The sequence below is a fragment of the Rhincodon typus genome, chromosome 15 (assembly GCF_021869965.1).
Source record: "Rhincodon typus isolate 14 chromosome 15, sRhiTyp1.1, whole genome shotgun sequence".
NCBI lineage: Eukaryota > Metazoa > Chordata > Chondrichthyes > Orectolobiformes > Rhincodontidae > Rhincodon > Rhincodon typus.
In genome coordinates, this window is record NC_063346.1 from 16,997,288 (window position 1) to 17,014,725 (window position 17,438).

General features: G+C 38.9%; 1 protein-coding gene across 1 annotated transcript in view; it reads right to left on the minus strand.

Annotated features, from left to right (window-relative positions):
- Positions 1–397: 397 nt before the first annotated feature.
- Positions 398–17,438, minus strand: part of crispld2 (cysteine-rich secretory protein LCCL domain containing 2) — a 42,539-nt gene continuing 25,498 nt past the window's right edge. The window contains exons 8-15 of the mRNA XM_048605763.1: positions 15,733–15,793; positions 14,291–14,357; positions 13,519–13,652; positions 12,735–12,778; positions 11,812–11,884; positions 10,916–10,991; positions 4,312–4,445; positions 398–1,388 (exon numbers count right to left, since the gene is read on the minus strand). Of these exons, the coding sequence (XP_048461720.1) occupies positions 1,337–1,388; positions 4,312–4,445; positions 10,916–10,991; positions 11,812–11,884; positions 12,735–12,778; positions 13,519–13,652; positions 14,291–14,357; positions 15,733–15,793 (641 nt within the window). The 3' untranslated portion in view covers positions 398–1,336. The remainder of the gene's footprint in view (positions 1,389–4,311; positions 4,446–10,915; positions 10,992–11,811; positions 11,885–12,734; positions 12,779–13,518; positions 13,653–14,290; positions 14,358–15,732; positions 15,794–17,438) is intronic.

Below are 17,438 nucleotides of genomic sequence, written 5' to 3' on the forward strand. Positions count from 1 at the left end.
TGAAAAGAATATTTTTGCATAAATAGTTCCGATGAAAGATCACAGGCCTAAAATATTAACCCGTTGTTCTCTTCACAGATCCAGTCAGGCCTGCTGTGTATTCTCAGCACTTTCTGTTTCTCTTTCAGATTTCCAGCATCCGCAGTATTTTGCTTTAGCATGACTTCTCATAGATTTAGTTTACCTTTTAATCAAGTTTACGTGTGGAAAATTAGATGAACAAGGTTGAAGTTCAGACCTGTGTGTGGTCCTCAATTAGCCTGAGCCAATATTTACATAAGTGGCACAGCCACAGAACACTCACAAGCTCCAATGTTATGAGGCACCCACCCATACATCTGTGTACCTCAATCCTTGTTCACGGTAATTTGTATAATTTAAAAATTTCTTCTTTTTAACTCAAATCATGTGCCGTGGCTGTGCTATTAATAATATCATGACCTCTTGGTCGGCAAGTTCAAAAATGAGCCTGTGGATATCTGACAGTTCGAGGCATATTCTGATGTAAGTACAGGTTACAAAGATACAATTTCTCTGAGTTCATAGACTGAGAATAGAGTTTACATACATTAGAATCTTACAGTTACATGATACAATAACCTTTAGCACAACTGGTTATTTGTCACTTCAAATCATTCAAGCCAAATGCCATGCTAATAACTTTGGAGGTTCAACTCAGGCTTCAAATATCTTCAAAGGAAAGTCACTGTAGACTAGCTGGGCAAATGGAATTAGTGTTATTAACATTTTGGTAAACTAGCCTGGATGTGCACCAATATTTACCAGGCTTCATATCCTGTGTACTTGCAACTAAAGGAAAAGCTATCAAAGTGTAAAACCTTTTTGAAGTCCTAAAGGCTTTCCCTTTAACTGTTCTCAAGAATTTGTTTCACAAAATGAACACACATGGTACTGAGCCAATTCGCAGTGAAGCAAACAAATATAAAAGAGACACACAAAATCCTAGTTCCAATAGATTGCACCAAAATATATTTCAAACTAAGAGTAAATACAAACTCTATTAATAACGAGCAATTTTAAGTTATAGACTTACCAGCACTGCTGTAAATAACTATATTTCTGCCTTTAAACAAAATATTAAATTTATTATGTACAAAAAAAAACGATAGGAATGTTCAAACGAGAGTCCATTTCTTTTTGGCAGATGAGATGCAACAATGGAATCTGAGAATGTTGTTTAATTCTTCATATGATGAAGGTGATCATTATTGTCAAGTGTGCACAGTTTTTGTTCATGTTTATTTTGCTCGTGCTTTCTGTCCTCGGAAATCAGTTAAACAAACCCAGAAGAGTTCTCTCACAATTGATTTTTAACTCATGCCACAGCAAATATTCTGAAAGCCTTCCCATCAGGAGGATTTTTTATACTGGAAGAAAACAAATGACAGGATCATCAGCATTAATGTCAAAGGAGCATCTTGACCCTAAGGGTAAGACATAGCAACACACTATCTTCACAGTGATAGTGAAATCCCATTTACAGAGTTTCCAGTACAATTCCTGTAAGGTGCGGTGATAAGAGTCCAAAATAATTCAAGGACAATGTTGATTTTTACAAAAAACAAATTTATTTCCTCCCACTAACTTCACATTATTTTAAAACCCATTTAGTTCTGTTTCTTTAACAAAGCCATTATAGATTTGTTAAGCCCAAATCATGTCAACTAATTTTATTGGCTTTCTCAATCAGGTAACTGGTATTGCTCTTTAAGATTAATTCATGGAACGTGGCTATCGCTGGCAAGGTCAGCATTTATTACCTATCCCTAGTTTCTGCTTGAGGTGATGGTGGTAAGCTTCCTTTTTCAATACAACTAAGTTGCTTGCTAGGACACTTCAGACAATAGTTGGAAGTTGACCACATTGCTGTGGGTCTGAAGTCACATGTAGGCCAGACATAGCAGGTTTCCTACTAGTCACATTAGTGAACCAGATGGATTTTGCAGCAATCCAATAGTTTTTCTGCCACCACAGAAACACAGAAAACAGGAACAAGAGTACACCATTTGTTCCATTGAATTGGCTCCACCATTCAATACGATCTTGGCTGATCCTCTGTAACCCCCTGCTCTCTCCCCATAATCTTTGATACCTTTAAGCCTCTAAAAGTTTATTTCTTTCTTAAATATATTCGAGGACTTTGCCTCCATAGCCTTCTCTGATAGAGAATTCCACAGAATTCTCCACCCACTGAGTGAAGAAAATCTCCTCATCTGAGTCCAAACTGGCTTCCCGCGTATCCTGAGACTATGACCACTTGTTTGGAATTCCCTGCCCAGGAGAAACGTCATAGCCAAAATTCATAGTGTTCTACAGCACAGAAAAAGGCCCTCCAGCCCAAGTCATCCCTGCATCCAATCTGTCCATCCCTGTCAGAATTTTGTGAGTGTCAATGGGACTCCCTCTTGTTCTTCTAAACTCCACAGGATACAGACCTTGTCAATCCAATCTCTCCCCTGACGACAAATCTGTTCTCCCAGAAATCAGTCTAGTGAAACTTCACTGCACTCTCTCTATACCAAATTTCTTAGGTAAGGATATCAAAAACTGCATGCAATACTCTGGGTGTTGAGACTAGCTTTTTATTCTGGCTTTGTTTTATTAACTGAATTGAAACTCCCAGAGCTGCCCTGCCTGGATTGGAATTCATCTCTCTGGATCAGCAATCCTGGTCTTTGGATTTCTACCTCAATAACATAACCATCACGCCACTGTAGTCCTGAGGATTGATGAGAGTAATGTGATTGATTCGATATATATAGGCTTCCAAAAGGCATTGGTTAAGGTGCTGCATAACAGCAAAATCAAAGCCATGGAGAAATGGGGAGTGCAGTGTGAATACATAGTTAGCTGAGTGACAATGAATAGCAAACACCTAGCCTGCACATCTTTGGACTGTGGGAGGAGAGGAAACCGGAGCACCTAGTGGAAATCCACACAGACACGGGGAGAATGTGCGAACTCCACACAGACAGTCGCCCAAGGGTGGAGTCGAACCCAGGTCCCTGGTGCTGTGAGGCAGCAGTACTAACCACTGAGCCACTGTGCCGCCCTTTTCCATCAATTTCTGTTTCTTTTTGTGCTTTATTCATATTAATGATCTGGAATGATTCCGGGGTAGAATTCCAGCTGACACAAAACTCAGACAGATTATGAACCATGTGGAAGATAGTGATGGATTTGAAAGGAAGGACTGACACAAAGGTTGACAGAGTGAGTGGGCACATGACAGATGAAATGTAATGCAAAGGAGTGTAAGTGGAACATTTTAGTAGGATAAATGAGGAAAGATAATCCATAGTAGACTATAATTACAGAGGGAGTGCAAGGGCAGAGAGGGAGTGTATGTGCACAATTGTTGAACATAATTAGGGAGGTTGAGAAAGTGGTCAGTAAGGCATCTGGCACTCTGAGCATTATAAATAAGGATATAACTTTAAATACAAAGAAATTATTGTGAACCTTTTAAAAATACCAGTTAGGCCTCAACTGGAAGGCTATGTTTAATTCTCGGCCTCAGCAAAGGAAGGATGTGAATGCATTGGTGTAGGTGTATTAAAGATTTGCATGAACGAGTCTGAGGATGAGAAATTTCAGCAACATGGATAGATTGATAAAGATGGGGGCTGTTCTCCTTAGAGGAGGTCAAGGAGGTTGACAGGACATTTGATAAAGGTGTTCTAAATTGAAAGGCCTCTGGGCAGAGCAGATAGGAAACAACTGCGCGCATTGGTAGAATGATCAAGAACCAGATAGCACTGACTTTAGGTGATTGACAAAAGAACCAGACATGACATGAGTAAAAACCTTTATAACCAGCAAATGATTAGGACCTGGAATGCACTGCCAGAGAATAAAGTGGAAGTAAAATCAAATATGGGTTCCAAATGGGAATTGGATAATTCTCTTGAGAAAATAAAAAACTGCAGAATCTTTTGTGATGTAATCATTCTATGATTTTATGAAAAAACACTCCTCCTCAAACAGCCACTCATTTGCCAGCATGGACTGAAGGTGAGGCCTGGTGCAGACTGTTGACAAGTCCTGGCATGGTCTGCTAGAAGGACTGTAATGCTGAACTTTTGATTTCTTTATTTTTCTAATTTATTCCTAAGATCATGTACCTGGGTACCTTTGTACATAAGATGGCAGTGTAAGAGCCAACTTTGTAAACTTTTGTACATGTGACAATAAACCTAATTCTAACTCTTTCCTGCAAAACAGCGAAACTTTCAACAAACTGTAATGGACAATTAATTACAATTTGTTTTCTCTTTATCAGAAGCTTACCTCTCTGACTGAATTCCATTTTTGGAGGCTGCTGTGTATCGGTTCTTCTTTTCCACTGGTTTCACATCCACAAGTCCTCCAATGTGGTTCTTAATCACACCAGCATGTACCGCTGTTCGACAGATACTGGATCTCTAAAAAATTAGCAGAAAAATGATATGAATCCTTCAGTGCCTTCTGCAGCTCAAATCTTGGCCACATCTGCATTTAGAAACTCCATCTATATACGGCAAAGATAAAACAAGCCTTCACATTAGAATTCACTCTCAGGAAAGAAAATTTCTTGAAGACATTTGTCTCTGATATATCTGTTTCATTACTACTGAGTCAGAAAGACTTCTATCAGTTTTGGTACAAAACTGTTGGGCGTTCTTTTAAATCTCATTTCCAGTAGACAGTTTTGTTTCTCAGCAGTACTATTCTGCCACTTTATCCTCTCAGCTCAGTTAGTAGTCTAGACAGTTGTGGCTGGATTGGGAGCAGAAAGTTAGGAGGAAATACTGTTGGCTTTCTTCAACTTGGCTGGTAGAATAAGGGAGAGTAAAAGAGAACTGAGATGTCCTCTTTCCAAATCGAAAAGGTTCTCATAATTTGACATTGACAAAGAGCTTATCACTGCCGTTGAGTTGAAGGGAATGAATGATATTGTTATTGGGCATTGATAGGTTTTATGCTTCACGTCAACTGAAGCCAGCTTTCTTAGACTGTGCACCATTTGTTACTCTATCCTTTGCAACCACTTTCCTACAGCAAGTACAAAAGCCATTGCTCCAACCCCTACATTTGTGTTACACTCCAGCTGATTCATGGCACCATCTGTGAGCCATGCACTGTCAAGAACCACAGAAGCTAATAGGCAAGTCAACTTTGCAAGGCTCAGAACTACAACATGTAGCTATTTAAACTGCTGTGTTAGCAGGCTGCCAGATCAATCCATTTGTCTAAGCTTGTGTGTATTAATGTAAATTCTGTACATCTGGGCTCCTTCTGCTACATCCAGGGAGCAGTATGAGTTGAGTTGGAACTGACTAAAGTTGCTCTAAATATGAACTCTAATCCATTTATGTTATGCCTTCCTTACAATTCTGACCAAAAAGGAAGAGCATTTGCAATTAATTTGTTAAAAGTTACTCTCAGTGCACAGAACAGCTCATTGATCACAAAAGGCCGAGAAGGAAGACAAAATATGCCTGCAGCTACTTTAGTTGAGCAAAGTTTTGAGCTTGAAAATTAGAACTCATAAAACCTAATCCTCTGCAAAATCTGAAACAGATGGCTAATTTTAACATGGAATTCCAGCTTTGAACAGGGCCTTCATTTCTGATTTCAATGTTTTTTTCTTACACTTGGGTATATTTTACCACATTAAAGACATAAAAGGTTGATTTTGTATTGTTACAGAGATAAGGAAAGGTTCTGACTGTGAATCTGTACAGGACAATGAAGATTCTATATTTGGCAAGTTGGGAAAAAGAGAGTCAATGGAAATGACAATGACAGACATGGGACTCAGGCTTAGCGTGAGATGAGATGAGATGTAAACAGCAAAATTTTGGATGAGTCATCATTTACATGAAGTGCAGCTTAAAATGCCAAAAAAACAAGGAGCAAACTAATGCAGTTAGGTTGAGAAGCGATGAAAACTTATATCAGTGTATCTACAACCTATCTGTGTTATGGATTGCAGTGGACAATGCATATCTGAGGAATTTAACAGCTTTGCAGCTAGTTGGGATGTGAGATTGGAAATTTTGTTCTGGCTCAAACTGCACACTGAAGATATGCAGTATCTGATTCAACTTGGTGCAATTTGACAGCTCCCTCAGAAGTGGACTAGCAGATGGGGGAGATGTACATTTAGGTGCATTGGTGAGGGGGCACCCATGCCCGTCACCTACCCACACCTACTGAGATTCTTTCAGCATCATGGGAGGGTCAGACATCTTGCCTCTGCCTTACATACCAGATCCAAATGATCATCTTCACAAGTAAATCCATTAAATTCCACCTTAAATGTAAAACCACACCACCTCCATTATTATTATTAATAAGCATTTTGTAGCATTTCTATCCTCCCAGGATCAAAACCATCCAAAATAATTGTTTTTCTTAATCACAGATTTACCTAACCAGTGAACACTATAGGGTAGCTAACATTCCTAACTTTAAGATGATAAAGCAAACAAAATCTTCGGTCAGCATGACACAGGCCTATAAGTACTGCAATAAAAGTACTGGGCGTATCCTTAAAAATGTTATTACACTCAGGCTAGACAACATCAGTGCCTCATTGTTATTTTTCTATCTTGGACACTGATGAAGACTCTGTACTCCATAGTTGGCAATGTTCTGTCTGTCAGTCTTAATTTACTGCTACTGTATATGGCAGAGCTCTCTAGAGATGTGCAGGAATGTGTTTACTTTAGTCATAGTCACACAATGTCTCCATACATTAACGCAACCTTGTTTGTTGAAGAGTCAGAAGGATTTATCACATCCAGGCCCTTTCCCTAAGAGCCACATAAAGTTTGTATGATAAACTGGATTGCATCTTAACTCAAACTCTTGGTTTCGCAAAGTGACAACCCTACCTTCTGCCACATCATTGGGATCATTAAAATGATCTGTTTAAAATGTCACAATAATTGCTTTTCAAGCATCAGAATACATAAAAGAAAGACATTTATCCAACTATTACTCAGGTATGATACATTTACTGTTGTAGTTTCAAGAAGTTAATGCATATGTCCACTTTGAGATAAAGGATGTGATTTTCCCCTTCCTGGAGCTGGTAAGAAGAGGAAATATCATTTACTCTTTATCCCTTCCTCCCCCCACCCTATCTCCTGCATAAAAACCAACATTTTCCAAGCTACCATCAGCTCTGAGGAAGGATCACTGGTGCCGAAACAAGAACTCTGACTTCTCTCCACAGATGCTGCCTGACCTGCTGAGCTTTTCCAGCAATTTCTGTTTTTGTTCATGATTTCCAGCATCCGCAGTTCTTTCCGGTTTTAAATCATGGGTTGAATTGGCCATGGAGAGAAACTCACATGCATTTCGTTTTCTTACTAATGAAATTCTACACAAGAAGGTCTATGGAAGACCTTCTTAACCAGCCACCAAGTAAGGTCCTTAGGTAGTCAACTAATGGCCTCATAAGGGCCTCAACCCTCCGCCTTTGAGATTACCTGCCTCCTCAGGAGGTGACATAAGTGGCTACTCTTCTGGCTGGGAAAATATATGAGTCCTGCCTGCTGTGTTTGGTGGTGGTCGAGGCCTCCAAGCTGTCCCAATCTGGAGGCAGAGAGAGGGGGCAAAGTACTAGCATTCGAACCCCCTGAACAAGCCCCTGGCTGTGACCTGCCTCCTCACCAGCCCACGAGAAGAGTATAAAAAGTACTAACTTTCTTACCATAAGATTTCCCCAGGACTAGCCTCAACTGGTCTCTTAGTGAGCTGTTCTCTTGGGCACACTTCCTTATCGGTGCGGATAGCATGTTAGTTGCCACAATTACATTCAATGCTACACTTAAACACAAAGAGGGAAACATCTGCCCACGGAGCGAAATAATACTTCTTTAAGAAATTCTGTGCTTGGCATTTTCTGAATTCACCCCTTGTTCATCCAGGCTGTTGCTAAATATATCAGTTGGTAATCTCAAAAGGTCGAACCTGCTACACATATCCGGTCAACGGGTGGCAATTAGCAAATGCTGGGACTACTTGGTCACAGCAATGGAATATTAGTCAAAGAAATCTATGATCAAACCTACAATGCACTTGTCAGATCACAGTTTGAGCAACGCGTCCAGTTCTGGTCACTGTGACACCAGAAGCACTGAAGATAGTAGAGGGTGGGGGGCAGCCAGAAGGTCAAACTCTTGTATGATGAGCCAGTTATGAAGGAAAACTGGGGATTGTTTAACTTCACGATCCAGAAAGGAGAATCAAACCATGTAGTGAATGGAATCGAATAAATGGAACGAATAATGAAGAATTTTTAATAGGAGAGCAGCTAGAATCTGGAATGTTCAATCAAATGTAATGTTTAAGGCAAATAACACAAATGCATTGTGGGAAGAACCCTACATAAGTATGAGGGAGAAAGGAATTGACAATTATTCTGATAAGGTGATGTGGAACAGGGAAGGAGGAGATTCATGTGAAAGCACGGGCCAGCTGGGCCAAACGGCCTTTTTTCTCTGCTGTCACTTCTATGTGATTGTATGAATGGTGAAAATAAATCCGCAATTTAACTTTAAATTTTGACAAGAATGCACAGCCAGCTCCAAAATGACAAAACATAAATTAGGAACATTTTCTACACACAGGGAGTGGTGCATATACAGAAGAATTTTCCAGATTTGCCAGCAGAGATCCATGGGAACACATGGCTGTTACAAGGGGAGAATTTTCAGATGTCTGCAGAAGGACAAATTTAGCTGGGATGAATGATCATCTTTATGTGCAATATGAGCTTACTATCAGCACAAAGCTGAGTTGAAGGATGATTTAATTTATCCAGTTGATCTTTATACTTCTGTTTCCAGGAAAAGCTAAACAGTGACATAAACGTTTATTTATGTCTACCCCATGCACCAATGGGAAATCATGAAAACATCCAGGTTCATGTTCTTTCATTCTAATGAGAAGAATTATTTCACTGCTAAAACCAGGCACTTTGTTTTTCTCAAAGCATTGTGCAACAAGACGTACTGAGCTTCACTTCTAATGTACTGTATGGATAAAATGTTCACAACACATTTACAGGTAAGCCCAAATATAAATGTGTGTCCCATGTAGTTTTAATGTCCTTGCGAAAATCCAGTATCATTATTTCAACCCTATTCTTTGTCACAGGGTGAATCCAGTGAATGGTAAGACACACAGGTGATTCCTCACCGCCCCCCACCCCCCCCCCCCCACAAACTTCTACCTCACTCATACACCATAGCTCTAATTCTTTCCTCATCATTTAATGCTTCTTTATGGCAATGCTTATTTGGTATAATTCCTCCATGTGAAACTTTTATTGCTTTCTTTGTTTCTTCTTTTTCCTTCCAGTCACATTAGCTTGCTTTCAACTTGATGGTCAAGTGATTTGCCAAACCTCTTTCTTTGAGTTCACTGCTATGCTCATGATTTTCTTTGGCAAATCGCCACTTTTGAATTGCGTCCGAGATTTGGTAAACTTTTCCTTTCAGCTCCTTCGAAATTAATGTATTCTGACACATAATTAGGCAAATCCTGTTAAAGCTGTTCATTAAGTGGAACATAGAGATTGACTCTGAGACCTTATATGGTTATAAGTATATGGTTGAGACAAGTGCCACCCTAGTTGTCCCTCTCAAAGTAAAACTGGCCCTGCTGGCATTATCAGAATGTGTGATCATTCATGTGGTCTCCACATTCAACCAATTATTTTGTTTATGGTTCTGGTTGTCTCACAGTCAAGTAGTACAAGTCGAACAGAAGTTAATAATAAAATGGCAAGAAGACATATTCGACAAAGGACCCAAGGCACCTCTATGAAAGGGAGAGATAATTAGTTATGTATAGCCCTGAGGGCAGCCAGTCCACAAGCATGAGGTAAAGTTAGGAATGAGGTCTCTATGAACTATCACAGCCAGAACGTGGACTGAACCCACTCTGGTTGGTTTTATTCTGAACTCTACTCTAGGAAGCCAGCCAACTGAGCAAACTGACCTCCCTGCCCTATTAAACTAAAATAGACTCAGGCTAAACCTTGAATTCTGGGTTTTTAACGTAATTGATTTGATATCTAAAAGAATCAAAGAAACCACAAAAGCTACTTAGGTAAATTAACGAATCTAACATGTAATCTAATGAATCAACTTTTACCATTAATGTTGCCAAACTGATTTGTTAAAAAATGTCAGAGATTATAGAAAGTTTTGGTCAGAAGTTCATTAGAGTTGATTAGTAAATCAAAGCTCATTAGCATTACTGCCCATAAAAATATTTATTAAGTTCCAAATTTGGTTTTTCTGTTTCTACTCTGAAAGGCTTCACTTCCGATTCTCTAATGAGCTTTTTGTGGCTTTGTTCTATCTACCATCCAGCAACGTGATTGTTAAGCCTAATTCTGAATTTTCCTTTACATTGAAAAGTGGTTCCTGGAGCAAAAAAGGAACAAAAGGGTCTAGAAAGCAGCACACCATCTGCTGGAATGAATGAGCACCAAAACCGCAACTTGTCATCAAACGGAAAACAAAACTGAGAAAGCAATTAATCCACATGAGGTCGCGAGCTTTCTGTGGTGAACGAAATAACCACAATAGAAATATCTCGCACTGGTTCTTCCTTTTCTTATTGCTGTTATCCAGCTTTTAGAAACACTGTATTGTACTTAATGCAAAACAGAATACTCAGCGAACTTTCCATTTGGATGAACAAAATTTTCTTTTCGCAATGGGTATTACATTGGATTAGTGTCAGGCATTGCAAACACAAGCTGCACAATCCAGCTCACAAAGGTAGTATCTCGGTTTCCACTCATTTTGCTACTACTTGATCCAAACATTTCTTTTCTAGCTGAACCCTGGTAACGTACAGCATGCAGAAGGCAATAAACACTTACGTCAGAATAAATTTTGTTACCGATGACCCGTGCCCAGAAGGGAAACTCATCCAGACAGTTTGGTGGGCAGTTAATTCTATAGGATCAAATAAATTAGTCTATATTTGGGAAGTTCACAATAAAACATTCATTATAGAAATTACTTATCAATTTATCAATACAAGCTTGTAACTGCAAGTATAATAACGATATAAAAATTATTCAAATTAATTACATACGCACAATGTTGAATCTAGTTTCTACCAAGAACTTAACTGGTGTAGAAGGATGATTTAAAAGGAACAATAGAAAGTGACAAGCAGAAACAAGGTCAAAGACAGGTATATCACACTAAGGATCTATAAAAAGGTTGTGCCTACTTAACTATGTATTACTGCCAAGCTGCAGCATTTTGTTTGTGGCTTAGTTTACAGGATTGCAGTCTTTGTGTTAATTGGTAAAGCCAAATATATTACAGTGATTGATATCACTTCCATATCACTGTGTACTGATCTGACATCCTTAGAATGGTAAATGGATATATGTAAGGGAAATGGATGTCCAGCTTTCCAGGAAAATCTTAGTCAAGGTGAGCAAAATTTTGATCAAATAGATCAATTTTGAGAAGTTATGGGGTGAGAACTGGGGTGAGAAATGATCCAGGGAAGGAGTTCTGGGGAATGGGATTGAGGCTGCAAAAAGCACAGCTGAATTACAATCATTGGATACTTCATTCTCCCAAATACATTACAAAGCACAGTTGCTGAGGGAGACATTCATGACTTGGAAATAAATGTAATTCTCAGTTTAGAAATCTCAAGTATGTGTTAACAAAACATCGTCATATAATCTGTTAATTTAAATGACATTTATGAATTTACAGGAATAAAATGCCTGCTGAGCCTTAACTGTCTTACCTGGGACAATGAGTAGCTGGCTTTCTGAATGGACACAGTTGAGCCACTGTAGTATAACAGTCAACTGTTTGAGCTAGCAAAATAAAATCATTTAATTACATTCAGTGTATGCTGTTAAAGATTGTTATCCTGCATTCATCCAGACAGATGCAAGAATGTCAACTATCAATGGGAACAATCATTTACATTATTTGAGAACTAGGCTGTTTGGTTTGCAAGTGGACGCTGGTCAAATTATTGTCCTTAAAATTGCATCAAGGAACAATTACCCCAAAACTTTTATTTAAATTCAAAAAGGACTAGTGAACTCTAGTCAAGACTATAATGTGCAGAATGTGCCAAGGGAACAGTGTCCATCCAAGCTTCTGCTTAAGTGAAATGGTTCAATGCCTGGACAAAGACACCGGGCTGGCACGGTGCCTCACAGCGCCAGGGATCTGGGTTCGATTCCACCCTCAGGCGACTGCCTGTGCGGAGTTTGCACATTCTCCCCTTGTCTGCATAGGTTTCCTCCGGGTACCCTGGTTTCCTCCCACAGTCCAAAGATGTGCAGGTTAGGTGGATTGGCCATGTTAAATTGCCCACAGCTTCCAGGGTTGTGCAGAGTAGGTGGATTAGCCATGGAAATGCAGAATTACAGGGATTGGGTAGGTCACTGGGGCAGCTGTATGGACTCGATAGACGAAATGGCCTGCTTCCACAATGTAAGGGATTCTATGATTCTAAATTCCTTTTGTCTACAGAGGACTGGTCCTGCGTTCATATATATGCAGGTTCTAACAAGTATGAATGAGCCACATTGTGAGACAGTGAATTATTTTAAATTAGTTGCTAATGTAATTCTAGCCGCCACTTAAAGTGATTGTTTTACCCAATAAAATGAAACATCTTGATCATATGAAAATTTGAAGAAATAGACTTACTAGTCACTTTGGATACGCTAAATCCATTTGCTGACTTGAACTTGCTGTAAACAAATACCATATGGAGATTAGTGATCGATTTTGAAAATCAATAATCATCATTAATATCACATTTTCGACCTCAATTAATCAAATATCATGTAGCATATTGGAACACAACCAAAATGAAATACCAACGGAAGTGTAAGTGGTTAAAAATAACCATTTATCCAGCTTTTCCAGATTTTTTTGATAAGGTAATGCCAAGCAATTGGAAGAACTGCACAACATTGTGTCCTAAAGTTTTTGCTTGCTAATGATGCACCATTTAAGTAAAAAAGTTTTTTTTCACTTTAACATGTTCCCATGGTGATAGATTAAAAACTTAATTTCCTTCATCTCCGTCCTCTGACCTATTTTCATGATTTTTTTCTCCATTTAATACCATATTATTGTGCTCATATCAGACAGTTCAAGGTGCACCATGATTCTTTTTAACAATCCTGTCTAGACTGTTTACTTTGATGTCTGAACCAATTACATAGCAATATATAGAAATTACAATATGAAAATAGCTGGTTCAGTCTAACCATTCTTTTTTAGCATTTATTCTCCAAATAAGCAGTAATTCAAAGCCACTTTATTTTATAATTTTAACTTTTGTCTTTATTTCTACGTCTCTTGAGAAAATTAAAATATCTGGTTAACCCTAGTTGATTTTTACAAAACCTTTAAGGTATTCCTGAAGCATCAATACTAAGTCAGTAAACAACTCCTTTATGCTGCATACTTTGGAAACTCTCACCTCAGAGACTGAATACCATTTCGAGAAGATTTAACGAAAAATGGGATTTTTCCTCTTCGAGTGATATCCACAAGCCCGCCTTCTTCATTACTGATAATCCCCTGGTGAATTGCAGCCCGACAAATACTGGATTGCTATAAACAGGCAAAAGAAATGTATTTTCCATCTGCTGCGCTACTAGACTAAGCACCAGAAAGTGACAGGCCTATAAAAGAAACCGTCCAGTTCCAATAAACTCCATCGGGAGGCTGCAGGAATGACACAAACTTGGCCAGGACTCAGTGTCTTAAGTCAGAGATTCATAATGGTCTGGTTTGGATGCAACCATTGTCTGTTCCTATATGGGCATCAGAGAAAATCGAAACACCAAACAGCAGGTGTTCCCACACCATGACCTTCAGATGGGACCCTGCATTATTATAGCTCACCTGGAATGCCACTGGGACGATGAATCGATTGTTCAAAACTACATTTAGAAGTACCCTCCTTACAAAGAAGACCGGTGGGGCTAAGGGTGAGAAAGAGAGAAGCAGCCAAGATGTATTTGTTTCACGGGAGCTCCAGGGGCATGGTGATTGGCAGTCTCACCTTGCTACCAACTTGACTGCATACGCCACTTCTACTTGAAGTGGAGTAGGCATGTCCGGATCCCCATATAATCAAACACCTACTTCTCCTGGCCCTACCCATAATCCTTAGCAGGGTAAGCAGGTATGGGTAGGGATTCTGTATGGATTTTTAACATGATATTGTTTAACAGACAATCCCTTACCGTTTCATAATAGAGTGTTCCAATCACTTTAGCCTTTGATGATTCACAATATCTTGGGCACATATACCTAAACAGCAAGAACTCCATTAGTCAATATTTCTACGCTACTATACAACATGGAGCATTTTGAAGGTAAACAAATGAGTTGAACAAAAGAAAATTTTAATATAATTCATTGTAATAAATGGTCTCACTGTCTATTTAAAAGTGCATCTTTTCTGGCCTTTGTGGTTGTATAAAAACTTCTATTCAGCAGCTAATAGATCAAATGTAAAGCTTTGGCATTTAGCACTGTGCAACTGTTAATGGCAACGTCAATAGCCAACTTCCCTTTAAAAGTTTTAGTATCTTAGTAACAAAAGTAGAATTGCCACAAAAGTGTGTGAAAAATGACAGATTTACTTGTGTTACAAATCTACAAAACACTCAAAAGATTCCAATGTGGTCCATCCATTTGCAAGGTAACCATCTGAGTTTTGCACCTCCCACTAAAACAATCTCATTCTCCAAATACTACAAATGCCAGTGTGGCAGCCAGCTTTCTCATGAAAAGGAGAATTTTTTATTTTTTATATGACAACAAAGTAATGCAGCGTGACATTACTAATTATATAATTGCATCTTGTAATTACACAACAGATAAATGGTCCCTCTCTACATCAGGATTGCCAAGTAAATCCCTTACCTTGCTGCTAAAACTTTTAACATTGTGGTCCAGTTATAACAGGATAATGCTGGGATGCGGACAGCTAAAGCAAGTTCTTTTAATGTTTGGGTCAAGTTCTTGCTGAAGGTATGCAACATATTGGATAAAACAATAGCCAAAGAATATGGAGATGAGATTTTTTTTAATTAATTCCCTGGCTAGGTCAGCATTTATTACCCATCCCTAATTGCCCAGAGGGTAGTTAAGAGTCAAACATGTTGCTGCGGGTTAAGAGTCACACATAGGCCTGACCAGATAAGAGCATCAGTTTCCTTCCTTAGTGACCCAGATGGGTTTTTCCTGACAATCGACAATGGCTTCACGGTCATCATTAGAGTCTTAATTCCAGATTTCTCCTTGAATCCAAATTCCATCATTTGCCATGGCAGGATTCAAGCCTGGGACCCCAGAACATTAGCCTGAGATTCTGGATTGATAGTCTAGTAATGATGCCACTATTCCATCACCTCCCCACTGAGATTACTTAAGTTCAAACATTTAGTATTAAGTTTATTATTTGCTTCCAGGATTGCAGTTGTTTGCATGGTAAAGTCTGCTCTGGTCCTCTTCAACTACTGAAATAGATTTCTAACATTTTACTAATGTAGGTATTTGGAGTTTAGTCACGAACCTTATGCTTGTTATTCATGTCTCTATTGTACCCTGGAAAGTCATTCATTGGAAACACAAGAGTAACAGACACAAATAATGCAGAAATAGAAATCAACAACAATACCTGTTACATGTTGTTCCTTTGCATCTATCTCTCATTTTAGTTTCGCACTTGATGACTTGAGCTGAAAAGTAGAAAGGCAGTCAAATGTTATACGACAATCCAAAAGCAAAGTAATGTAAGTCAAATGGGAAATGAAAGCTGGAGCATTTAACATTGACTTGTGCTGATGCATCTATATAAAATCTTAGTAAAACCACTGTTGCTACATGGTGCTTTGGATTGAACACTTTAGGAAAGATGTTGTAACCATTGAGAAAGCACAACACACATTCACTATGATGCTGCCTGACATGAGAAAATCCAAAGAGAAAGAATAGACTAAAAACTATGGCAGGTTTCATTAAAGAAATTCCAGGTGATCTTAGAAAGATACTCCAAATTATGAAACAATGAGATAGAGTATTTAGAAATTGACCATTACTTTAATTCCAAGGTAAAACAGACATAGATACAATATGAAACCTCAGAATGCTTACTGCACATTCATGTCTGTACTAGCCTCCTCAAAGGAGGAATTTACTTAGTTTCACTGGCCTGCCTTCTCTTGTATCCCTATACATTTTCCTTTTCAAATAATAATCCAATTCCCTCTTGAAAGTCTCGACACCACACTCGCAAGCATTACATTTCAGATCCCAAGACATTTGTTGCATGAAAATGTTTGTCCTTATATCACTATTGCTTCTTTTGCTAATTACTCAAATACTACGCCCTCTTCTCCATCCTTTCAATACTGAAAATTGTTTATTCACCACCTCGTCTGTCTACACCACTCAAGGTTTCGGACACCTCCATCCGGTCTCCTCTCAACCTCCCCTTCTCCAAGGAAAACAGGCCCATCTTCTCCAAGCTATTTACAGAATTGAACTGAACTGAAACACTAGAAATTGTGGATATAGACCAAGTGAAATGTTTCTCCACAAATCAGCGCGGCTGTGGAAATAACACCAGAGTCATTAACTGAAGCAGAGATCATGACAATGTGTAAACATCAATACAACAAATGATTGGGGAATAAACAGCTATCTGAACATGATGAACATATGGAATTTGGGAGACCGTTTATTTGGAATATGAGCAACAGGATATGCCAAGATCAGTCATGCCGATCAGTTCATGTATTGGACTTTTTGGCTATGTTAGATTAGCCCTGTCTTTCGATGAGGGCTGTCTAATTGATTCTGTAAACCTGAAAAGAGAGACTTTACAGAGACAATTGGACAGTATCACACCTGGTGGATAAACAGCTGGACTGAACTGCCTACCCCTTTGTAGAATCCAGTGGCATGAAGTCAAGAGAACAAAAACTGGGCAGGTTCTATGAATGGGCAGATAGATGTAGATTCACATTTAGATTTGTGAAAAAATCAGTTAGTGTATTTTAATACTTCCATCTTGTCACTGCCCTCTCCACGTTGATGAATCACAGAATTGTCACAGTGCAAAAGAAAACCATTCAGTCCAACATTACTGCACAGTTCTGTTGCCCGGTGTCAATCTCCTTTTCCCCAAATCCCTGAATAGCAGCTCTGTCCAAATTATCACCCAATACTGTCCGAAGTGCCTGAATTTAACGTGCCACCACCACGTATTTAGACAGTGCATTCCATACCCTAACTACTCGCTGGGTGGAAAAGGTTTTTTTTTCTCACATCACCCTTGCTGCGTTTGCACATCACCTCAAATGGTACAATGGAGACACAAAA